Below are 26,712 nucleotides of genomic sequence, written 5' to 3' on the forward strand. Positions count from 1 at the left end.
AAGAAATTTGTGGAGTGGTTGAAAAAATGAGTTTTAATGACTCCAACCTAAGTACACTGCTCAAAAAAATAAAGGGAACACTTAAACAACACAATGTAACTCCAAGTCAATCACACTTCTGTGAAATCAAACTGTCCACTTAGGAAGCAACACTGATTGACAATAAATTTCGCATGCTGTTGTGCAAATGGAATAGACAACAGGTGGAAATTATAGGCAACTAGCAAGACACCCCCAATAAAGGAGTGGTTCTGCAGGTGGGGACCACAGACCACTTCTCAGTTCCTATGCTTCCTGGCTGATGTTTTGGCCACTTTCATTTTGAGTGTGACTCCAAATCCAGACCTTCATGGGTTGATAAATTGGATTTCCATTGATTATTTTTCTGTGATTTTGTTGTCAGCACATTCAACTATGTAAAGAAAAAAGTATTTAATAAGATTATTTCTTTCATTCAGATCTAGGGTGTGTTGTTTAAGTGTTCCCTTCATTTTTTTGAGCAGTATATATGTAAACTTCCGACTTCAACTGTAGATAAACGTACAATTCTCTGTGGAATTAAACTTTGATCTGCTTGCTTGTTCGGTGCATATTTCCCATAGATTTATGTAAATGTTACACTTTGTGATTAGTAATGACCTTTCTGTTGTGACTCTCAGGGGGGTGCTGAGCATAAAGTGCCTGTGGTCATTTCAAAGATGTTTAAAGATCAAGCTGGTAAGTATTGAATGTTTCTCCCAGTGATGTGGACTGAGTCATCCGCCAGTGAGTTGGACTGAAACATCTGCCAGTGAGGTGGACTGAAACATCTGCCAGTGATGTGGACTGAAACATCCCCCAGTGATGTGGACTGAAACATCTGACATTTACACTACTGTTATGAATGATATCAATTTACAACATTTTAGGTTAAGTTGCCTTTATATCATGTAGTTACTGTATGACTACTAAACCAGAATGCAGTTGCTCAGCTATAGATGGAAATCTGCTGATAAGGTGTAAATCAGTGGTTTAATTTTAATGAATAGAAACTAGACACGTTCTGTTTCAACTTAGCTATTAGAACCCCCCCCCCCCCCTTCTGGTAGTGAAAGCATGAAATCCTGCCTCTAATAACCCAAAGAGTAAGTTAACATCCTGCCTCTAATAACCCAAAGAGTAAGTTAACATCCTGCCTCTAATAACCCAAAGAGTAAGTTAACATCCTGCCTCTAATAACCCAAAGAGTAAGTTAAAATCCTGCCTCTAATAACCCAGAGAGGAAAGTTAACATCCTGCCTCTAATAACCCAGAGAGGAAGTTAACATCCTGCCTCTAATAACCCAGAAAGGAAAGTTAACATCCTGCCTCTAATAACCCAGAGAGGAAAGTTAACATCCTGCCTCTAATAACCCAGAGAGTAAGTTAATATCCTGCCTCTAATAACCCAGAGAGGAAGTTAACATCCAGCCTCTAATAACCCAGAGAGGAAGTTAACATCCTGCCTCTAATAACACAGAGAGGAAAGTTAACATCCTGCCTCTAATAACCCAGAGAAGAACATGTCTTTAATAAACCAGAGAAGAACATGTCTTTAATAAACCAGAGAAGAACATGTCTTTAATAACCCAAAGAGTAAGTTAACATCCTGCCTCTAATAACCCAGAGAGTAAGTTAACATCCTGCCTCTAATAACCCAGAGAGTAAGTTAACATCCTGCCTCTAATAACCCAGAGAGGAAAGTTAACATCCTGCCTCTAATAACCCAGAGAATAACATGTCTCTAATAACCCAGAGAAGAACATGTCTCTAATAACCCAGAGAAGAACATGTCTTTAATAAACCAGAGAGGAAAGTTTTAACATCCTTCTTCAGAGAGCCATGGAAATCTTTTCACCAGTTAAGAAGTTTCATTGTTTCGTAAATCGCTGCTGCAAATGACTTATTAGTTCCATATTTCATGGTTTCCTGTGTTCCTTAGAGCTCTATGGTGTCAGTGGAGATTAAGCAGACAGGAACATTGATTGCTATTTCCATCATGAATGGGAATTAGTAATTATTTTCTAATGTTTTCATTAACCTTTGACACTCAACGATTGCCGCCTGCAGCAGATCAAACTGGGAAGCTATTCGTTGGGGACGCTATGTTACAGGTTAGTACACTGGCTCTTAACTTTTATCTGTCAAAGCTGCCTGAGGTCAGAGGTGAGAGACAGAGAGATATGCTCTTTGAATTTTAATTGAGCTGCCCTCTTCCATTGGAGTGTGAGTTGTAATTTCAAAAGATGCTATTTGACACTGCTACAAAATACTTGAACTTGAATTTGATCGTAGATCCAACTGATAAACAAAAGTGTATATTTATTTGCTTAACTTTTCTGCTCTATGCATGTTCTCTCATCAGATTCAACACATGGTGTAGAATTGCCGAACAATATTTACAATGATACTTTTAAATGAGGATGTTGTTTACTAACTGTGCTTCATACGTTCTCTTTTACTCTGTTTAGATCAATGGCATTAATGTCGAACATTGTAGTCATGAAGAAGTTGTGAGTATAATTTAATTAGCTGCTGCACAGACATTGTCACGTAATCTTTTCCCAGATTTGAAAGCAAAATCATTCCCTGTGATTGCCAAAAGCTGAGACATGCTTCGTCAAGCGAACGGAGTCTGTCATGTCATACAGGAGACTAATTTAGTTTGTCTTGTTTTCTCGTCCTGACTGTGACAAATCGATATGGAGTATATTCATTAGACAAAAGCTGCACAGAACTTGAGTCTCCGAGTTTAGGAGCGCTATCAGCGATTCTCTCTCTCTCACGCTCTCTCTCTCTCTCTCTCTCTCTCCTCTCTCTCTCTCTCTCTCTCTCTCTCTCTCTCTGTCTCTACGTAGCTCCAAACAGCTGTTCTCTTCTATTCACCTCCAGAATGTCAGAGACATCATGAGCAATTCACTTCGGGAAAATGTAAAGCGTATAAAGCCAAGCTGTCTCAATAGTCACCGGCTATAGCAACAAGGGCAAACCACTGATGTTTTTGGGAAGAAGTAGAAGATATTAATTGTTGACAATAAAGCTGAGGGTAGTTGGAAAGGAAAGGCTTTCATTTGGATACAAATCTGAAAAATAAGCATGAACATTTGTATAATTGTAGGCCTACTGCTAAAAAAAAAAATACCTTATTTCTTGACTTGGCTCTGTCTGTGCCATATCAAGTGCAGATACCTTCTAGAAATCAGATAATGGGTTTGTGTGATCTCAGACGTGGAGAGGGTAATTACTTTATATTATTGGCTTGTATTTTGCTAGCTTCTCACCAGGCAAATGCATGGCTATATTTGAAGTTATGGTATTGTATGTGATTACTGAAGTGACATCAATTCAGACAGGGCTTAACTGCTGATTGCATATTCTGTATTTTGCTCAAGTGGTGCGTTGCGTGTGCTTAAGTGCTGTACAGCTACATGTACTTTTGGCTTGCTATTTTATTCATTTGAGATGACAAGCTCTGATCCGCTCTCTCTCATCCTCCCTCTCTCTCTCTCTCTCTCATCCTCTCTCTCTCTCTCTCTCTCTCTCTCTCTCTCATCCTCCCTTTCTCTCTCTCTCTCTCTCTCTCTCTCTCTCTCTCATCCTCTCTCTCTCTCTGTCATCCTCTCTCTCTCTCTCTCTCTCCCTCCCTCCCTCCCTCCCTCCCTCCCTCCCTCCCTCCCTCCCTCCCTCCCTCCTCTGGCAGGTTCATCTCCTGCGGACTGCCGGGGAGGAAGTCACCATCACTGTTCGGTTCCTCAGGGAAGTTCCGTCGTTTCTAAAGCTCCCATTGGGTAAGAGTTCTGAGTGGATGGACCATTACATGTTTCATGTCGTATTCTGTACTGTAACTACGCATTCAACAAATGGAGAGTGAAGCTCAAGTGAAGCCTGTCAGTTGTTTGACTGTCGTCTGGCCATTCTTGACTCAACCCATTCTTCATGAGGCCTCCTCTGTCTTACTGGGCTCCCGAGTGACTCAGCGGTCTAAGTCACTGCATCTCAGTGCTAGAGGCATCACTACAGATATCCTGGTTCAAATCCAGGCTGTATCACAACCGCCCGTGATTGGGAGTCCCATAGGGCGGCGCACAATTGGCCCAGCGTCGTCCAGGTTTGGCCGGTGTTGGTCGTCATTGTAAATACGAATTTGTTCTTAACTGACTTGCCTAGTTAATTAAAAAGTAAAACATTTTTATTAACCTCTAACTGAGGTTTGCTGTATTCTTTAGAAGATTGGCTAGAACAGTAGCTGGGGCTTCAGTACCGAAGCTAATGTCACATCAAACACCTGCGTTTGTCTCTGTTGGCCTCCCTGCTTGACCAACAGCATGCAAGGAGACACAGTGAAGGGAAAAGTCATGCAACAGGCTGCTGTCATCTGCTCTTATATTGAATGTTTGTTTTTTTTTGGTCTGTTTTTGACAATGTGATTAAAAAAACAATTGGCATCCAATAGCTTTGATGTCCAGAATCCTAGCAACCTGATTGAGTCAGGAAATGGACCTTTGAAGTTGTCGGCTTGATGAGTCAACAATGAAGAAGTAGAGCTTTATGCTGATTGGTTGAATGAGAGAGTGGAAAAAGAGCTCAATTAGACCTAGTTGTATTCTTAGCTATGCTAATGAACCACATGGTCCGGGTCCCAGGCTAGACACATACTAGGCCCTCTTTAGATTCTCTACTGACTGGTGTCCAGAGAGGCAGCCACGGTGTTATGATACCTGCGGTGCCCAGAGAGTCAGCCACGGTGTTATGATACCTGTGCTGCCCAGAGAGGCAGCCACAGTGTTATGATACCTGTGGTGCCCAGAGAGGCAGCCACGGTGTTATGATACCTGTGGTGCCCAGAGAGTCAGCCACGGTGTTATGATACCTGTGGTGCCCAGAGAGGCAGCCACGGTGTTATGATACCTGTGGTGCCCAGAGAGTCAGCCACGGTGTTATGATACCTGTGCTGCCCAGAGAGGCAGCCACAGTGTTATGATACCTGTGGTGCCCAGAGAGTCAGCCACGGTGTTATGATACCTGTGGTGCCCAGAGAAGCAGCCACGGTGTTATGATACCTGTGGTGCCCAGAGAGGCAGCCAAAGTGTTATGATACCTGTGGTGCCCAGAGAGTCAGTCATGGTGTTTGGTCACTGCTCGTGTGTTTTTTTGTAAACTTTTGGATTGAGGGAACAATGCTGTCTCTATACTGTATACAATGTTTATCATCCATACATTATATATATATATATATTATATATATATGTATATATTTTGTCGATATATTCTGTCTATATACAGTGAGAGAAAAAAGTATTTGATCCCCTGCTGATTTTGTACGTTTGCCCACTGACAAAGAAATGATCAGTCTATAATTTTAATGGTAGGTTTATTTGAACAGTGAGAGACAGAATAACAACAAAAAATCCATAAAAACGCATGTCAAAAATGTTATAAAATGATTTGCATTTTAATGAGGGAAATAAGTATTTGACCCCTCTGCAAAACATGACTTAGTACTTGGTGGCAAAACCCTTGTTGGCAATCACAGAGGTCAGACGTTTCTTGTAGTTGGCCACCAGGTTTGCACACATCTCAGGAGGGATTTTGTCCCACTCCTCTTTGCAGATCTTCTCCAAGTCATTAAGGTTTCGAGGCTGACGTTTGGCAACTCGAACCTTCAGCTCCCTCCACAGATTTTCTATGGGATTAAGGTCTGGAGACTGGCTAGGCCAGTCCAGGACCTTAATGTGCTTCTTCTTGAGCCACTCCTTTGTTTCCTTGGCCGTGTGTTTTGGGTCATTGTCCTGCTGGAATACCCATTCACGACCCATTTTCAATGCCCTGGCTGAGGGAAGGAGGTTCTCACCCAAGATTTGACAGTACACGGCCCTGTCCATCGTCCCTTTGATGCGGTGAGGTTGTCCTGTCCCCTTAGCAGAAAAACACCCCCAAAGCATAATGTTTCCACCTCCATGTTTGACGGTGGGGATGGTGTTCTTGGGGTCATAGGCAGCATTCCTCCTCCTCCAAACACTGCGAGTTGAGTTGATGCCAAAGAGCTCCATTTTGGTCTCATCTGACCACAACACTTTCACCCAGTTGTCCTCTGAATCATTCAGATGTTCATTGGCAAACTTCAGACGGGCATCTATATGTGCCTTCTTGAGCAGGGGGACCTTGCGGGCACTGCAGGATTTCAGTCCTTCATGGCGTAGTGTGTTACCAGTTGTTTTCTTGGTGACTATGGTCCCAGCTGCCTTGAGATTATTGACAAGATCCTCCCGTGTAGTTCAAATCAAATCAAATCAAAATCAAATGTATATAGCCCTTCTTACATCAGCTGATATCACAAAGTGCTGTACAGAAACCCAGCCTAAAACCCCAAACAGCAAGCAATGCAGGTGTAGAAGCACAGTGGCTAGGAAAAACTCCCTAGAAAGGCCAAAACCTAGGAAGAAACCTAGAGAGGAACCAGGCTATGAGGGGTGGCCAGTCCTCTTCTGGCTGTGCCGGGTGGAGATTATAACAGCACATGGCCTAGATGTTCAAATGTTCATAAATGACCAGCATTGTCAAATAATAATAATCATAGTAGTTGTCGAGGGTGCAACAAGTCAGTAACACAAGAGTAAGTGTCAGTTGGCTTTTTCATAGCCGATCTTTGAGAGTATATCTACCGCTCCTGCTGTCTCTAGAGAGTTGAAAACAGCAGGTCTAGGACAGGTAGCACGTCCGGTGAATAGGTCAGGGTTCCAGCAGGTCTGGGACAACAGGTCTGGGACAGGTAGTTCTGGGCTGATTCCTCACCATTCTCATGATCATTTCAACCCCACGAGGTGAGATCTTGCATGGAGCCCCAGGCCGAGGGGCCATGGAGCCAGGCCATGGAGCCCCAGGCCGAGACAGTTCTTTTGTGTTTCTTCCATTTGCGAATAATCGCACCAACTGTTGTCACCTTCTCACCAAGCTGCTTGGCAATGTTCTTGTAGCCCATTCCAGCAATGTGTAGGTCTACAATCTTGTCCCTGACATCCTTGGAGAGCTCTTTGGTCTTGGCCATGGTGGAGAGTTTCGAATCTGATTGATTGATTGCTTCTGAGGACAGGTGTCTTTTATACAGGTAACAAACTGAGATTAGGAGCACTCCCTTTAATCTCAGCTCGTTACCTGTATAAAGACACCTGGGAGCCAGAAATCTTTCTGATTGAGAGGGGGTCAAATACTTCTGGATTTTTTTGTTGTTATTCTGTCTCTCACTGTTCAAATAAACCTACCATTAAAATTATAGACTGATCATTTCTTTGTCAGTGGGCAAATGTACAAAATCAGCAGGGATCAAATACTTTTTTCCCTCACAGTTTATTCAATATTCTGTGGCAGCATCATATCACTAAATCACATTCTGTTCATGTACTGTACCTGAACCTGGCCTATAAAGGTGATTCTGAGGTAGAGCCAAAGGATGATTTTGATGCTGATTCTCAGGCTGATTCTGAGACTGAATCTGAGGCTGATTCTCAGGCTGATTCTCAGGCCGATTCTGAGACTGAGGCTAATTCTCAGGCTGATTCTGAGACTGAGGCTGATTTTCAGGCTGATTCTCAGGCTGATTCTTAGACAGGCTGATTCTCAGACTGATTCTGCGGCTGAGGCTGAGCACATTAAGTATTTCATGTTTCAACAATATAACATTTGCTCTCATGGTTTTCAGGCTCTCCTGTACCACCCGCTGATCAAAGTAGCAGAGTATCTTCACCACTATTTGACAGTGGTTTACATTTAAATGGTAATTCTAGCAACACAGTAAGTAAACCTTTATGCAATTGCATTGTTTTTCTTCCATTAAATGTGCTTGTGATTCAAGTAGCATGCATTAACGTCACACTAATACAAACTGACAATTTGAGAAAGCTCCCAATACCCGGTTTGAGGATTTGATATCTGGTTTAGACTGAGGGAGGAGGTGAGGATGGAAGTTGACAGGTGTAAGTATTCCTACAGTCATCCCGTAGCCAGATTAAAGCATTGCTACAACCATACTCACTTAGCAGTGAACTAATGATGTAGATGGAAGCCAATCAGAGTGTTCTTAGCATTGCAAAGTGACTTTGCCTTCGTCAGCCCTGAAGTACTGTAACCCATGTTCATAACAGCTCCCAGATTCTGTAGTATTAGCGGATATGACAGGGACTAGTTTAGAGTGCAGGATACTGTTGTGACCCCTCAAATGGAATCGCAGAGTGGATAGGTAGCCTACATGCTGTAGCGATGCCATTTCATAGTAACATCACTCTCATGAGACCTGTCTCCCTGAACAACATCTTGAACCTCTGGCAATAGGGGAAACTGAGTGTACTATTGAAACCGAGACTGTAAGCTCATGCTACAAAAATATTTTACTGGCCAATTGTTCCTTGTCTTGCAGTTATATTGTGAGTGGTTTCCCATTCTACATTCTTCACAGTGATTTGAATGTTCCTGGTCTAAAAACACTGCAGAATATTTTGCCAGCATGCACATTTCCTGTCATGCAAATGGACCTTCTTGCAAAGGCTATCTATACGTTCACACCTGACGGAAACCAAAAGCACACTCCAATTGTGTTTTGTAATCTCTAGTATTGGTACCTGACTGATAATAAGCTTTATTATGAATGAGTGCAGCGTATTCTATTCTCAAAAGACTTAATTCCCTTATAGTCTTTGAACATGAAATATTTAGGATGAACAGAAAGGACGTCAGAAGGCCCCTTTTCAGAGGAAATCTGTGTCTGTTCAGTCTATTGTTATCTTCCAGAACAGCTAGTGAATATCTATCCTGAAGCACTGAGCTCTGTGGACTGCATTATCACTGCATTATCACTGTATTCATTGCAGTATCGCGGCATCATCGCTGCATTATTACTGTATTAATGGTGTCGTCACTGTATTCACTGCAGTATCACTGTATACTCACTGTATTAACAACACGGTCACTGTATTCACTGCAATATCACTGTATACTCACTGCATACTCACTGCATTATCACTGTATTAACCACAAGGTCACTGTATTCGCTGCAGTATCACTGCATAATCACTGCATTATCACTGTATTAACATGGTCACTGCATTAACTATACTATCATGGCATTCATGTGTTCTTTTCAACTGTGGGAGAATATACTCTGACACATGCTTACCTATGCATAAACAAGTCAGGTTTGACTTAATGTGACATCATGGATCAGCTGGCTGGGTTCTCATAATAGATCAGCTGTGGACTTACTGGAAACCATGGTTAACCAAATACCGGAAACCATGTAGACTAAACACTGGAAACCGTAAACCATGTAGACTAAACACTGGAAACCATGTAGACTAAATACTGGAAACCATGTAGACTAAATACTGGAAACCATGTAGACTAAATACTGGAAACCATGGTTGACTAAACACTGGAAACCATGTAGACTAAATACTGGAAACCATGTAGACTAAATATTGGAAACCATAGTTGACTAAATACTGGAAACCATGTTGACTAAATACTGGAAACCATGTAGACTAAATACTGGAAACCATGTAGACTAAATACTGGAAACCATGTAGACTAAATACTGGAAACCATGTAGACTAAATACTGGACACCATGTAGACTAAATACTGGAAACCATGTAGACTAAACACTGGAAACCATGTAGACTAAACACTGGAAACCATGTAGACTAAATACTGGAAATCATATAGACTAAATACTGGAAACCATGTAGACTAAACACTGGAAACCATGGTTGACTAAACACTGGAAACCATGTAGACTAAATACTGGAAACCATGTAGACTAAATACTGGAAACCATGGTTGTGTAACGAGTGTCGTGTGTGGAGGACCAAGACGCAACAGGGAAGTGTATACTCATCTTCTCTTTTTAATATATAAGAAGGAGAAACAAAATAAACACTTATACAATTAACAGAAACGACACTAACAGTTCTGTCAGGTGACAAGCACAAAACAGAATACAACTACCCACAATACAAACACACCCCTAATTATAGGACCTTCAATCAGAGGCAACGATAGACAGCTGCCTCCAACTGAAGGCTCCAACATCAATTAACTAAATATAGAAATACAAATGACTAGACAGAACATAAACTAACACAAATAAACTAACATAGAACAGTAGCCAAAACCCTGGACTAATAAATCAAATACCCCTCTCTACATGGACACATACACACAACCACCCTAAACCACATAAAACAAATACCCCCTGCCACATCCTGACCAAACTAAACACTAACAAATAACACCTTTACAGGTCAGAATGTGACAGGTTGACTAAATACTGGAAACCATGTAGACTAAATACTGGAAACCATGTAGACTAAATACTGGAAACCGGAAACCATGTAGACTAAATACTGGAAACCATGTAGACTAAACACAGGAAACCGGAAACCATGTAGACTAAATACTGGAAACCATGTAGACTAAATACTGGAAACCATGGTTGACTAAATACTGGAAACCATGTAGACTAAATACTGGAAACCATGGTTGACTAAATACTGGAAACCATGTAGACTAAATACTGGAAACCATGCAGACTAAATACTGGAAACAATCAAATCAAATTTATTTATATAGCCCTTCGTATATCAGGTGAAATCTCAAAGTGCTGTACAGAAACCCAGCCTAAAACCCCAAACAGCAAGCAAAGCATGTGAAAGAAGCACGGTGGCTAGGAAAAACTCCCTAGGAAAAACTCCCTAGCAGTCTCAGTGCTATGATGGGGTCTAAAACCAGACTGAAGCGTTTCGTATACATTGTTTGTCTTCAGGAAGGCAGTGAGTTGCTGCGCAACAGCTTTTTCTAAAATTTTTGAGAGGAATGGAAGATTCGATATAGGCCGATAGTTTTTTATAATTTCTGGGTCAAGATTCGGCTTTTTCAAGAGAGGCTTTATTACTGCCACTTTTAGTGAGCTTGGTACACATCCGGTGGATAGAGAGCCGTTTATTATGTTCAACATAGGAGGGCCAAGCACAGGAAGCAGCTCTTTCAGTAGTTAGTTGGAATAGGGTCCAGTATGCAGCTTGAGGGTTTGGAGGCCATGATTGTTTTCATCATTGTGTCAAGAGATATAGTACTAAAACACTTTAGTATCTCCCTTGATCCTAGGTCCTGGCAGATTTGTGCAGACTCAGGACAATGGAGCTTTGGAGGAATATCCTGATTTAAAGAGGAGTCCGTAATTTGCTTTCTAATGATCATGATCTTTTCCTCAAAGAAGTTCATAAATTTATTACTGCTGAAGTGAAAGCCATCCTCCATTTGCGAATGCTGCTTTTTAGTTAGCTTTGCGACAGTATCAAAAAGAAATGTCGGATTGTTCTTATTTTCCTCAATTAAGTTGGAAAAATAGGATGATCGAGCAGCAGTGAGGGCTCTTCGATACTGCACGGTACTGTCTTTCCAAGCTAGTCGGAAGATTTCCAGTTTGGTGTGGCGCCATTTCCGTTCCAATTTCTGGAAGCTTGCTTCAGAGCTCGTGTATTTTCTGTATACCAGGGAGCTAGTTTCTTATGACAGATGTTTTTAATTTTTAGGGGTGCAACTGCATCTAGGGTATTGCGCAAGGTTAAATTGAGTTCCTCGGTTAGGTGGTTAACTGATTTTTGTCCTCTGACGTCCTTGGGTAGGCAGAGGGAGTCTGGAAGGGCATCAAGGAATCTTTGGGTTGTCTGAGAATTTATAGCATGACTTTTAATGCTCCTTGGTTGGGGTCTGAGCAGATTATTTGTTGCAATTGTAAACGCAATAAAATGGTGGTCCGATAATCCAGGATTATGAGGAAAAACATTAAGATCCACAACATTTATTCCATGGGACAAAACTAGGTCCAGAGTATGACTGTGGCAGTGAGTAGGTCCAGAGACATGTTGGACAAAACCCACTGAGTCGATGATGGCTCCGAAAGCCTTTTGGAGTGGGTCTGTGGACTTTTCCATGTGAATGTTAAAGTCACCAAAAATTAGAATATTATCTGCTATGACTACAAGATCCGATAGGAATTCAGGGAACTCAGTAAGGAACACTGCATATGGCCCAGGAGGCCTGTAAACAGTAGCTATAAAAAGTGAGTGAGTCGGCTGCATAGATTTCATGACAAGAAGCTCAAAAGACGAAAACGTCATTGTTTTTTTTTTTGTAAATTGAAATTTGCTATCGTAGATGTTAGCAACACCTCCGCCTTTGCCGGATGCACGGGGGGTATGGTCACTAGTGTAACCAGGGGGTGAGGCCTCATTTAACACAGTAAATTCATCAGGCTTGAGCCATGTTTCAGTCAGGCCAATCACATCAAGATTATGATCAGTGATTAGTTCATTGACTATAACTGCCTTGGAAGTGAGGGATCTAACATTAAGTAACCCAATTTTGAGATGTGAAGTATCACAATCGCTTTCAATAATGGCAGGAATGGAGGAGGTCTTTATACTAGTGAGATTACTAAAGCGAACACCGCCATTTTTAATTTTGCCCAACCTAGATCGAGGCACAGACACGGTCTCAATGGGGATAGCTGAGCTGACTACGCTGACTGTGCTAATGGCAGACTCCACTAAGCTGGCAGGCTGGCTAACAACCTGCTGCCTGGCCTGCACCCTATTTCATTGTGGAGCTAGAGGAGTTAGAGCCCTGTCTATGTTCGTAGATAAGATGAGAGCTCCCCTCCAGCTAGGATGGAGTCCGTCACTCCTCAACAGGCCAGGCTTGGTCCTGTTTGTGGGTGAGTCCCAGAAAGAGGGCCAATTATCTACAAATTCTATCTTTTGGGAGGGGCAGAACACAGTTTTCAACCAGCGATTGAGTTGTGAGACTCTGCTGTAGAGCTCATCACTCCCCCTAACTGGGAGGGGGCCAGAGACAATTAATCGATGCCCACACATCTTTCTAGCTGATTTACACGCTGAAGCTATGTTGCACTTGGTGACCTCTGACTGTTTCATCCTAACATCGTTGGTGCCGACGTGGATAACAATATCTCTATACTCTCTACACTCGCCAGTTTTAGCTTTAGCCAGCACCGTCTTTAGATTAGCCTTAACGTCGGTAGCCCTGCCCCCTGGTAAACAGTGTATGATCGCTGGATGATTCGTTTTAAGTCTAATACTGCGGGTAATGGAGTCGCCAATGACTAGGGTTTTCAATTTGTCAGAGCAAATGGTGGGAGCCGTCGGCGTCTCAGACCCCATAGCGGGAGGAGTAGAGACCAGAGAAGTCTCGGCCTCTGACTCCGACTCGCTTAATGGGGAGAACCGGTTTAAAGTTTCTGTCGGCTGAATGAGCGACACCGGTTGAGCGTTCCTACAGCGTTTCCCTCCAGAAGCCATGAGAAAGTTGTCCGGCTGCGGGGACCGTGCGAGGGGTTTCATACTAACGTTACTATCTGTACTTGCTGGTGGCACAGACGCTGTTTCATCCTTTCCTACACTGAAATTACCCTTGCCTAACGATTGCGTCTGAAGCTGGGCTTGCAGCACAGCTATCCTTGCCGTAAGGCGATCGTTCTACTGTATATTATAAGTACAACGACTGCAATTAGAAGGCATCATGTTAATGTTACTTAGCTTTGGCTGTTTGAAGTCCTGACGAACCATGTCCAGAAAAAACCTCCGGGGTAAAAAAGTTGAATGAAAAAAAGTTGAGTGAGGGTAAAAGTAAAAATATACGGTAATGAAAAAGTAAAAACCGTCAGGTAGCAAAGTAAGATCAGCAACAAAAACGCACAGCAGCGTAAACAAGTCAACAATGTAGACTAAATACTGGAAACCATAGTTGACTAAATACTGGAAACCATGTAGACGAAATACTGGAAACCATGTAGACTAAATACTGGAAACCGTGTAGACTAAATACTGGAAACCATGTATACTAAATACTGGAAACCATGTTGACTAAATACTGGAAACCAAGTAGACTAAATACTGAAAACCATAGTTGACTAAATACTGGAAACCATGTAGACTAAATACTGGAAACCATGTAGACTAAACACTGGAAACCAGAAACCATGTAGACTAAATACTGGAAATCATGTAGACTAAATACTGGAAACCATGTAGACTAAATACTGGAAACCATGTAGACTAAACACTGGAAACCATGTAGACTAAACACTGGAAACCATGTAGACTAAACACTGGAGACCATGGTTGACTAAATACTGGAAACCATGTAGACTAAATACTGGAAACCATGGTTGACTAAATACTGGAAACCATGTAGACTAAACACTGGAAACCGGAAACCATGTGGACTAAATACTGGAAACCATGTAGACTAAATACTGGAAACCATGTAGACTAAATACTGGAAACCATGTTGACTAAATACTGGAAACCATGTAGACTAAATACTGCAAACCATGGTTGACTAAATACTGGAAACCATGTACACTAAATACTGGAAACCATGTAGACTAAATACTGGAAATCATGTAGACTAAATACTGGAAACCATGTAGACTAAATACTGGAAACCATGTTGACTAAATACTGGAAACCATGGTTGACTAAATACTGGAAACCATGTTTGACTAAATACTGGAAACCATGTAGACTAAATACTGGAAATCATGTAGACTAAATACTGGAAATCATATAGACTAAATACTGGAAACCATGTAGACTAAATACTGGAAATCATATAGACTAAACGCTGGAAACCATGTAGACTAAATACTGGAAATCATATAGACTAAACACTGGAAACCATGTTGACTAAATACTGGAAATCATATAGACTAAACACTGGAAACCATGTTGACTAAATACTGGAAACCATGTAGACTAAATACTGGAAATCATATAGACTAAACACTGGAAACCATGTAGACTAAACACTGGAAACCATGTAGACTAAATACTGGAAATCATATAGACTAAACACTGGAAACCATGTAGACTAAACACTGGAAACCATGTAGACTAAATACTGGAAACCATGTAGACTAAATACTGGAAATCATATAGACTAAACACTGGAAACCATGTAGACTAAACACTGGAAACCATTTAGACTAAACACTGGAAATCATATAGACTAAACACTGGAAACCATGTAGACTAAACACTGGAAATCATATAGACTAAACACTGGAAACCATGTAGACTAAACACTGGAAATCATATAGACTAAACACTGGAATCCATGTAGACTAAATACTGGAAATCATATAGACTAAACACTGGAAACCATGTAGACTAAACACTGGAAATCATATAGACTAAACACTGGAATCCATGTAGTCTAAATACTGGAAATCATGTAGACTAAATACTGGAAACCATGTAGACTAAATACTGGAAATCATGTAGACTAAATACTGGAAACCATGTAGACTAAACACTGGAAACCATGTAGACTAAACACTGGAAACCATGTATACTAAATACTGGAAACCATGTAGACTAAACACTGGAAGCCATGTAGACTAAATACTGGAAACCATGTAGACTAAATACTGGAAACCATGTAGACTAAATACTGGAAATCATATAGACTAAACACTGGAAACCATGCAGACTAAATACTGGAAATCATATAGACTAAACACTGGAAACCATGTAGACTAAATACTGGAAATCATATAGACTAAACACTGGAAACCATGCAGACTAAATACTGGAAATCATATAGACTAAACACTGGAAACCATGTAGACTAAATACTGGAAATCATATAGACTAAACACTGGAAACCATGTAGACTAAATACTGGAAATCATATAGACTAAACACTGGAAACCATGGTTGACTAAATACTGGAAACCATGTAGACTAAATACTGGAAACCATGTAGAAAATACTGGAAACCATGTAGACTAAATACTGGAAACCATGTAGACTAAATACTGGAAATCATATAGACTAAACACTGGAAACCATGGTTGACTTGCATTTTTTCACCTGATTCTCTCTGCGACTTAAGGAGGTACGATCTTAGAAAGTTAGGTGCTATCTTTAACCTAAAAGGGTTCTTTGGCTGTCCCGATAGGAGAACCCTTTGAAGATCCCAGGTAGTACTCTTTTGGGTTCCATGTAGAACCCTTTCCACAGAGAATTCTTCCTGGATCCCAAAAGGTTTCTACCTGGAACCCAATAGGGTTCTCCTATGGGGACAGCCGCTAGTGGAAAAACATAGTGCCCTGTAATTGCATAGTTAACACACAATGCTTAACCCAGACAATATTTCCCCACTATTTTGCCTTCCTCTAGCATTGTTGTTTGCTTGCCTGCAGGTGATTATAATTCTCTGAGCTTGTCATCTCCTGTATGTGGCGTTGACATTGAAATGATTGACAGTGTTTTCCTTTCATTGCCCTAAGGACAGCTTCCTATGGATTCATTTACATGCCTCTAAATAATTACGCTTCGGTCTATTTGTCGTCTCAGAAATATCACGAGTTTTGGAAGAGTGAATGATATGAAGGACAAGAGTGGCAGCTTAGCATCTTGTTTCCCAGGTCCTTGGTGAAAACTGACACCTCGTCACTCTAATCCGTGTTGACGTGCAGATAGTATTCCATTTCTTGTAATCTTTACCACTCCCTTGCGCAGCACAACTTGAAAGTCAAGTGTAATTATTAAGCATTGGTCTCTAATTGCTCTCTACAAGAACTGACAAAGGGGGAATCGTTTTCTCTGGAAAGTAGACATAATTGGTTATAGCCTTTGATTTGCTCAGAGGGGAGGAAAAGCAAATCATTTGTGCAAGAATATGTGCCAGGTGCTGCGATTGACTTGTAGAGAAATGCCATTGTGAAATCCCAGGACACAGTAAGTAAAAGGTGTGCTCGCTAGGTGACCATAATGATCACCAATAATTAATAGCATACAGTATTTAGGAAGTAACAAGGATATCATCCTTTCAAGTGCAAAAGGAACTGAAAGTAGGACATTATTGTTTTCGAATGCACTTTGAATGCACAATGATCAAAGTGACCTTAGCCTATGATTGAGAGGAAACCATCACTGTCTTCTTCACTTGTACCATGTAGGCCCCATCCTCGCCTTCCTCACCCTCGGCTAATGAACCAAAGTATGAGAAGCGCTGGCTGGATGCAGTGTCCCTACCCTTGTTGATGGCCCGAGCCTCCAGATACAAAGCCGGAACGGATAAATTAAGGTAAGGTAATCCTGTGTGATGAAATTCACCTCTGAGGCGCACAGTTCACCAAGCGCTGCTGTTGGTTTTGCGAGCACTTTTCATTTAGGTGAAAGGTTGTAACTCCAATATCTATGCACAGGCATGCAATGTGTTAAAAGGTCAGCGCTGCTGCAGGGCCCAGACGGTGAAGCCATGATAGGATGGGAAGGTTTAACTTTAACACACTGAATTGGTTCTTTTAGAGATATAAACAATATCAAATGAAGGCAGGAAATCCCAGGAAATGTTATTTTCATTCCTTCCTCTGCTAGATAACATGATGTAAGAGATATGGCAGTCCTCTAGATCCTTAATGGAGCTGTTATTTAGAAATACATAAAGTGGTAATCAATGGGTATCTTTCTTATTTAGAAATTAAATAAGTTATGGCTGTTAGTCACAACCTGATACAATATCATGCATTATGGTGCTTGTTTCTGTCAATTCCAAAGAAACATGAATACCATGCATGAAAAGAGTGGAAGTATCATTTCTTTTCCCAATTTGTATTGATACCCATAATCACACTTTTCACGCTTAATCCGTAAAAGACGAGACTGAGTGGACATATTTTATGAGATTTTAAGATTCTTCAAATACACACAAGACAGAGATTGAGTGGACGTGTGGCTGATGCAAACAACTTCTTGATTGCAGATATTCCATTTTATGAGTTCAATCTAATTAAGGATGATACGTTATTAGTGTTATTGCCGTTAACAACGTGGCATAATTTAATTTCAATAACTGATTGGTTATAATGAATTATTTTACCAGAATGTGTATGTAAACATGAGACATGAATCATCTGTGAACAAGATCTTTCTCTCTCTTGTCATCATTACCCCCACTGTCTACATCATTATCCCACCGTCTACATCATTATCCCCAACAGCTACATCATTATCCCACCAGCTAAATCATTACCCCCACCAGCTACATCATTATCCCACCAGCTAAATCATTATCCCCAACAGCTACATCATTATCCCCACCATCTACATCATTGTCTCCACTGTCTACATCATTATCCCCACCTTCTAAATCATTATCCCCAACAGCTACATCATTATCCCACCCGCTACATCATTATCCCCACCCGCTACATCATTGTCTCCACTGTCTACATCATTATCCCCACCAGCTTCGTCATTAACCCCACCAGCTACATCATTATCCCCAACAGCTACATCATTACCCCCACCAGCTACATCATTATCCCACCAGCTAAATCATGATCACCACCACTTACATCATTATCCCACCATCTACATCATTATCCCACCAGCTAAATCATTATCCCACCAGTTACATCATTATCTCCATGGTCTGCATCATTATCCCGCCCGCTGCATCATTATCCCCACCAGCTACATCATTATCCCCACCTTCTAAATCATTATCCCACCAGCTACATCATTATCCCCACCTTCTAAATCATTATCCCCAACAGCTACATCATTATCCCACCCGCTACATCATTATCCCCACCCGCTACATCATTATCCCACCGTCTACATCATTATCCCCACCAGCTACATCATTATCCCACCAGTTACATCATTATCTCCATGGTCTGCATCATTATCCCGCCCGCTGCATCATTATCCCCACCAGCTACATCATTATCCCCACCTTCTAAATCATTATCCCACCAGCTACATCATTATCCCCACCAGCTACATCATTATCCCCACCGGCTACATCATTATCCCCACCAGCTACATCATTATCCCACCGGCTACATCATTATCCCCACCAGCTACATCATTATCCCTCTACCTACATCATTCTCCCCACCATATCATCATTATCCCCACCACATACATCATTATCCCCACCATCTACATCATTATCCCCACCAGCTACATCATTATCCCACCAGCTCCCTGTCTCTATTGCTCTTATTAAAGTCTCTATTGCTCTTGACACACCCTGAAAAAGCATGTGCGAGCATGGAGGCCTACAAACCTGACTCAGTTACACCAGCTCTGTCAGGAGGAATGGGCCAAAATTCACCCAACTTATTGTGGGAAGCTTGTGGGTGGCTACCCGAAATGTTTGACCCATGTAACAACACCTGCACAGGATCGGTAAAGCCGAACATCACACCTGCAGGACAGGTACAGGATTGCAAAAACAACTGCCCGAGTTACACCAGGAACGCACAATTCCTCCATCAGTGCTCAGACTGTCCGCAATAGGCTGAGAGAGGCTGGACTGAGGACTTGTAGGCCTGTTGTAAATCAGGTCCTCACCAGACATATCCGGCAACAACGTCACCTATGGTCACAAACCCACCGTCGCTGGACCAGACAGGACTGGCAAAAAGTGCTCTTTACTGACGAGTCGCGGTTTTGTCTCACCAGGGGTCATGGTCGGATTTATCGTCGATCGAATGAGCGTTACACCGAGGCCTTTACTTTGGAGGTGGAGGGTCTGTCATGGTCTAGGGCAGTGTGTCACAGCATCATTGGACTGAGCTTGTTGTCATTGCAGGCAATCTCAACGCTGTGCGTTACAGGGATGACATCCTCCTCCCTCATGTGGTACCCTTCCTGCAGGCTCATCCTGACGTGACCCTCCAGCATGACAAGGCCACCAGCCACACTGCTCGTTCAGTGCGTGATTTCCTGCAAGACAGGAATGTCAGTGTTCTGTCATGGCCAGCGAAGAGCCCGGATCTCAATCCCATTGATCACATCTGGGACCTGTTGGATCGGAGGGTGAGGGCTAGGGCCATTCCCCCCAGAAATGTGCTGGAACTTGCAGGTGCCTTGGTGGAAGAGTGGGGTAACATCTCACAGCAAGAACTGGCAAATCTGGTGCAGTCCATGAGGAGGAGATGCACTGCAGTACTTAATGCAGCTGGTGGCCACACCAGATACTGACTGTTACTTTTGATTTTGGTCCCCCCTTTGTTCAGGGACACAATATTTCATTTCTCTTTGTCACATGTCTGTGGAACTTGTTTAGTTTATGTCTCAAATGTTGAATCTTGTTATTTTCATACACATATTTACACATGTTAAGTTTGCTGAAAATAAATGCAGTTGTCAGTGAGAGGACATTTCTTTTTTCACTGAGTTTACATACATACATACAGACATACAGACAGACAGACAGACAGACAGACAGACAGACAGACAGACAGACAGACAGACAGACAGACAGACAGACAGACAGACAGACAGACAGACAGACAGACAGACAGACAGACAGACAGACAGACAGACAGACAGACAGACAGACAGACAGACAGACAGACAGACAGACATACATACATACATACATACATACATACATAAATGCATGCATGCATACATACATACATACATACATACATACATACATACATACATACATACATACATACATACATACATACATACATACATACATACATACCTCACATGCAACTCATAATAAGACTAAGCATCTAGCCTATTAAAATGTTTATCTGACTGCACAAAGATCATTAAAATATACAGCTAAGCATAAGTCAATGAGTTGACGTAGACTAGCAAGAATTGGTCTGAGAATTGTCTATATCAAAGGCAAATATTTAATTAACATTGTACAATGAATAGATTCACATACAATGTATAAATATTAAGTTACAAAGCATTAAGAAGCATTACAAAGCACACTTCTAGGCATATAGATCCTAAGGTTAACTAAGAAGACAAAGCATGAACAAAGAAATTCCTATTAGCCCAGAGGCCATGAAGTCTAGGAAATGAGAATTGATCATACAACCTTCCTCCATGGACTGGATACAGGATAAGAGAGAGAACAAAGGCATTGCATTCCATTTATAACATCTGAAGATGTAACCTTTCAACCCAAAACCTACCACCATTGACCAATAAAACAATACCAAGTTTACAGTTACCTAAACACTCCCAGGACCAATCTCAGCAGGATGTCACAGCATCTAAGAGCTTGTGTGGGGGATGAGACTAATGTAGATAAGACAGATTTCCTGAGAAGACAATAAAACCTCTTTGCCTATAATAATTCAGTATTCACCCTGTACAGATACAAGTAAACAGTTGAAGTTGGAAGTTTACATACAATTAGGTTGGAGTCATTAAAATACGTTTTTCAACCACTCCACAAATTTCTTGTCAACAAACTATAGTTTTGGCAAGTCGGTTAGGATACCTACTTTGTGCATGACACAAGTAATTTTTCCAACAATTGTTTACAGACAGATTATTTCACTTATAATTCACTGTATCACAATTCCAGTGGGTCAGAAGTTTACATACACTAAGTTGACTGTGCCTTTAAACAGCTTGAACAATTCCAGAAAATTATGTCATGGCTTTAAAAGCATCTGATAGGTTAATTAACATCATTTGAGTAAATAGGAGGTGTAGCTGCGAATGTATTTCAAGGCCTACCTAACTCAGTGCCTCTTTGCTTGACATCATGGGAAAATCAAAAGAAATCAGCCAAGAGCTCAGAAACAAAATTGTAGACCTCCACAAGTCTGGTTCATCCTTGGGAGCAATTTCCAAGCGCCTGAAGGTACCACGTTCATCTGTACAAACAATAGTACGCAAGTATAAACACCATGGGACCACACAACCGTCATAAGGAAGGAGACACGTTCTGTCTCCTAGAGATTAACATACTTTGGTGCGAAAGGTGCAAATCAATCCCAGAACAACAGCAAAGGATCTTGTGAAGATGCTGGAGGAAACAGGTGCAAAAGTATCCACAGTAAAACAAGTCCTATACCGACATATCCTGAAAGGCCGCTCAGCAAGAAAGAAGCCACTGCTCTAAATTGCCATAAAAAAAGCCAGACTACGGTTTGCAACTTCACATGGGGACAAAGATCGTACCTTCTGGAGAAATGTCCTCTGGTCTGATGAAACAAAAATAGAACTGTTTGGCCATAATGACCATCGTTATGTTTGGAGGAAAAAGAGGGAGGCTTGCAAGTTGAAGAACACCATCCCAACCGTGAAGCACAGGGGTGGCAGCATCATGATGTGGGGGTGCTTTGCTGCAGGAGGGACTGGTGCACTTCACAAAATAGATAGCATCATGAGGCAGGAAAATTATGTGGATATATTGAAGCAACATCTCACGACATCAGTCAGGAAGTTAAAGCTTGGTCGCAAATGGGTCTTCGAAATGGACAATGACCCCAAGCATACTTCTAAAGTTGTGGCAAAATGGCTTAAGGACAACAAAGTCAAGGTATTGGAGTGGCCATCACAAAGCCCTGACCTCAATCCTATAGAAAATTTGTGGCCAGAACTGAAAAAGCATGTGCGAGCAAGGAGGCCTTTAAACCTGACTCAGTTACACCAGTTCTGTCAGGAGGAATGGGCCAAAATTCACCCAACTTATTGTGGGAGGCTTGTGAATTCACCCAACTTATTGTCGGAAGCTTGTGGAAGTCTACCCAAAACTTTTGATCTAAGTTAAACAATTTAAAGGCAATACTAATTGATTGTATGTAAACTTCTGACCCACTGGGAATGTGATGAAAGAAATAAAAGCTGAAATAAATCATTTTCTCTACTATTATTCTGACATTTCACATTCTTAAAATATAGTGGTGATCCAAACTGACTTAAGAAAGGGAATTTTTACTAGGATTAATTGTCAGGTATTGTGAAAAACTGAGTTTAAATGTATTTGGCTAAGGTGCATGTAAACTTCCGACTTCAACTGTATATTATATACTATGCGGTGTCAGAGGAAAGCCCAAAACATTGTCAAAGACTCAGGGTCACCGAAGTCATAGACTGTTCTCTACCGGAGCACCAAGTCTTGGACCAAAAGACTCCTTTACAGCTTCTACCCCAAGCCATACGACTGCTGAACAATTAATCAAATTGTAAAACGTCTGTATGTAGCTGGTGAGATGAGTCAGGCGCAGGACATTAGATATGAGTAATGAAAGCAATTTACTCAATAAGATCACAATACACATTGTATAAATACAAGGCCACAAATACAGACCACAATAGAATAAACAATTACTCACAAACAAACATGAGGGAACAGAGGGTTAAATAATGAACAAGTAATTTGGGGTTGAAACCTGGTTTGTAAGACAAAGACAAAACAAATGGATAATGAAAAGTTGATCTGCGATGGCTATCAGGCCAGTGACGTCGACCGCCGAACGCTGCCGGAACAAGGAGAGGGACCGACTTCGGCGGAAGTCGTGACACAAATGGCCACCCGGACTATTTACATTGACACTCCCCCCCAATTTGTTTTTACACTGCTGCTACTCACTGTTTATTATCCGTTTTTTTATTTTGTTTTTATTTATGTAGGCAAGTCAGTTAAGAACAAATTCTTATTTACTGTGACGGCCTACCCCGGCAAAACCCAGACCACGCTGGGCCAATTGTGCGCCACCCTATGGGACTCCCAATCACACCTGGATGTGATACAGATCTATCCACCTCTTAGATTAGTCTCACAGCTATCCATCTTCCACCTCTTGGATTAGTCTCACAGCTATCAATCTTCTTCCTCTTGGATTAGTCTCACAGCTATCAATCTTCCTCCTCTTGGATTTCACAGTATATTCCTGGCTGCTGTTATCTTGGATTTCACAGTGTATTCCTGGCTGCTGTTATCTTGGGTTTCACAGTGTATTCCTGGCTGCTGTTATCTTGGATTTCACAGTGTATTCCTGGCTGCTGTTATCTTGGATTTCACAGTATATTCCTGGCTGATGTTATCTTGGATTTCACAGTGTATTCCTGGCTGCTGTTATCTTGGATTTCACAGTGTATTCCTGGCTGCTGTTATCTTGGATTTCACAGTGTATTCCTGGCTGCTGTTATCTTTGATTTCACAGTATTTTCCTGGCTGCTGTTGTCTTGGATTTCACAGTATTTTCCTGGCTGCTGTTATCTTGGATTTCACAGTATTTTCCTGGCTGCTGTTATCTTGAATTTCACAGTATATTCCTGGCTGCTGTTATCTTGGATGTCCACTAGGTTTTACATTTCTATTCATCTCAATATACTCTCTATGACTAGTCAGCAGAAAAGCCATATGTATTCCACTTCAGGACATGTGGCTATCACTAATCCTACCCCCTCATCCCCCTTGCTTTTTCTCAATGCACTCCTCAATTCCCAATAACAATGGAACAATGTGGACTAATGGAATTTCTATTGTCCTCTGTCACTCACACAGACAGTCTAGGTTTTAGAAGACCATGACAGAGACAGTTTGGGTTTTAGAGGACCATGACAGAGACAGTTTGGGTTTCTGAGGACCATGACAGAGACAGTCTAGGTTTTAGAGGACCATGACAGAGACAGTCTGGGTTTTAGAAGACCATGACAAAGACAGTCTGTGTTTTAGAGGACCATGACAGAGACAGTCTGGGTTTCTGAGGACCATGACAGAGACAGTCTGGGTTTTAGAGGACCATGACAGAGACAGTCTGGGTTTTAGAGGACCATGACAGAGACAGTCTGGGTTTTAGAGGACCATGACAAAGACAGTCTGGGTTTTAGAGGACCATGACAGAGACAGTCTGGGTTTCTGAGGACCAAGACAGAGACAGTCTGGGTTTTAGAGGACCAAGACAGAGACAGTCTGGGTTTCTGAGGACCATGACAGAGACAGTCTGTGTTTTAGAGGACCATGACAGAGACAGTCTGGGTTTTAGAGGACCATGACAGAGACAGTCTGGGTTTTAGAGGACCATGACAGAGACAGTCTGGGTTTCTGAGGACCATGACAGAGACAGTCTGGGTTTCTGAGGACCATGACAGAGACAGTCTGGGTTTTAGAGGACCATGACAGAGACAGTCTGGGTTTCTGAGGACCATGACAGAGACAGTCTGGGTTTTAGAGGACCATGACAGAGACAGTCTGGGTTTCTGAGGACCAAGACAGAGACAGTCTGGGTTTTAGAGGACCATGACAGAGACAGTCTGGGTTTCTGAGGACCATGCTGCAGTGTGCTGATAGTTGAAGCAGAACATTCCACTATCCAGGCAATCTCAGAAATAAGTCAAGCAGACAGAGTAAAGCTGTATCTATCACTGCGGCTTGCATTCATTCAGATAATGTTATCTCCAAACAGTTGTTTTGTATGTTTTGATCATTCTCTTCATATATATTCTCACTGCATTTTATATAGGGCAATTTACATGTGCACCCTACCCTACACATCAAGAGGATTTGTACTTAACTTTACAATTGAGCATCCCTCAGAGTCAGCACCCAGTGGAACAAAGATTTATAACAAGCCAATTGTACACATGCATTGCATATTGTTAAGGGCGTTTTCAACAGAAGAACCAATGTTCCCAAAGGATCTTTGTAACATTGTAACACAATGTCTGAGTTTCAGGGAGAGTGTGTGCAAGCTCTGGTTATTTCAAACATTGATTGCAGTGCTTTCATAATTCTCTGCATTGTCGTCATGTTTCTCATCATCCCCCTATAGAACATTCTCCTCATATTTCTCTTCTCAACATCCCCCTACAGAACATTCGCCTCATGTTTCTCAACATCCCTCTACAGAATATTATTCTCATGTTTCTCAACATCCCCCTACAGAACATATCCACTGCTGGATGTCCAACACTTCATCCCAGCCTATGGAGAGTTTGCTTAACATTTTACGCTTTTCAAGATCTGTGTGATAAATGTGATTGCCTAACCATCAGAGAAAAACTGTTTTGATGGCATCGTCATGTTCAAGGCTATTTATGTTCAATACTATTGACAGTCGTCTCTAAATCTAATTGATCTGGAGTGTGTTTCAAATGCACAAAAATGAAATGGCAAAAAGAATCACCTTAAATATAAGTGATGAAAGGGATTCAATACATGTGTACGCCATTTTACAGTGGCAGTGTCATTATCTGTGACATACAACAAATGATGATGTACTTTGAAACCGAGCTGTAATTTGTAACCGTCTGATATTCTGTTTTTGAGCTTGCTCCTGAAGGAATTTGGGTGTGCTGTTGCCCTTTCCTTTTGCAATCAAATATCTCAGAATTATATAATTAAGTAATTTTTTATTTATTTCTCTATACTTTTCTTTCTCTAGAAAAGTGTGGAGTACATTGTAAAGATCAGTCAAAGTAAAGGCTATAACGCTACAGAATGTGCAATCTGTTTAGTTGCTATGGTTAGGGAATGCAGTAGAACTGTAATGTTAATTTGCACCGTAACACTGACCTAACTTCAGTGAAAGAACAGCTTGGTAAAAGGTTTTCCACTCTGACCATTCTAGTTCAAAAAGTGCTTTTAACTTACTGTACTGTACATCTCTAACCTGAACGTTCATACCCCTCCAGGTCGAACAGCTTTGAAGTCTGCGCCTTAGATGGAGCGAGCATCAATATTCTACAATTTTGCACTGCAGCAGAAAGCACTGACTGGCTTCAAGCAATATCAAGCAATATCAGTGATTTGACACTGGAGAATGTAAGTCCACAGTATGACCAGGTAAAAATGTATTTTGAATTTTTTATCCAGACACAGATTG

General features: G+C 41.5%; 1 protein-coding gene across 2 annotated transcripts in view; it reads left to right on the plus strand.

Moving 5' to 3' along the window:
- LOC115161929 (gamma-2-syntrophin-like) overlaps nucleotides 1-26,712 on the plus strand; it is a 76,710-nt gene that overhangs the window by 25,403 nt on the left and 24,595 nt on the right. For both annotated transcript variants that reach the window (XM_029712771.1, XM_029712772.1), the window contains 7 exons: nucleotides 660-717; nucleotides 2,089-2,132; nucleotides 2,490-2,531; nucleotides 3,719-3,806; nucleotides 7,715-7,806; nucleotides 17,056-17,183; nucleotides 26,522-26,651. In XM_029712771.1, coding sequence (XP_029568631.1) covers nucleotides 660-717; nucleotides 2,089-2,132; nucleotides 2,490-2,531; nucleotides 3,719-3,806; nucleotides 7,715-7,806; nucleotides 17,056-17,183; nucleotides 26,522-26,651 — 582 coding nt within the window. The remainder of the gene's footprint in view (nucleotides 1-659; nucleotides 718-2,088; nucleotides 2,133-2,489; nucleotides 2,532-3,718; nucleotides 3,807-7,714; nucleotides 7,807-17,055; nucleotides 17,184-26,521; nucleotides 26,652-26,712) is intronic.

Source organism: Salmo trutta, chromosome 25 (genome assembly GCF_901001165.1).
Source record: "Salmo trutta chromosome 25, fSalTru1.1, whole genome shotgun sequence".
NCBI lineage: Eukaryota > Metazoa > Chordata > Actinopteri > Salmoniformes > Salmonidae > Salmo > Salmo trutta.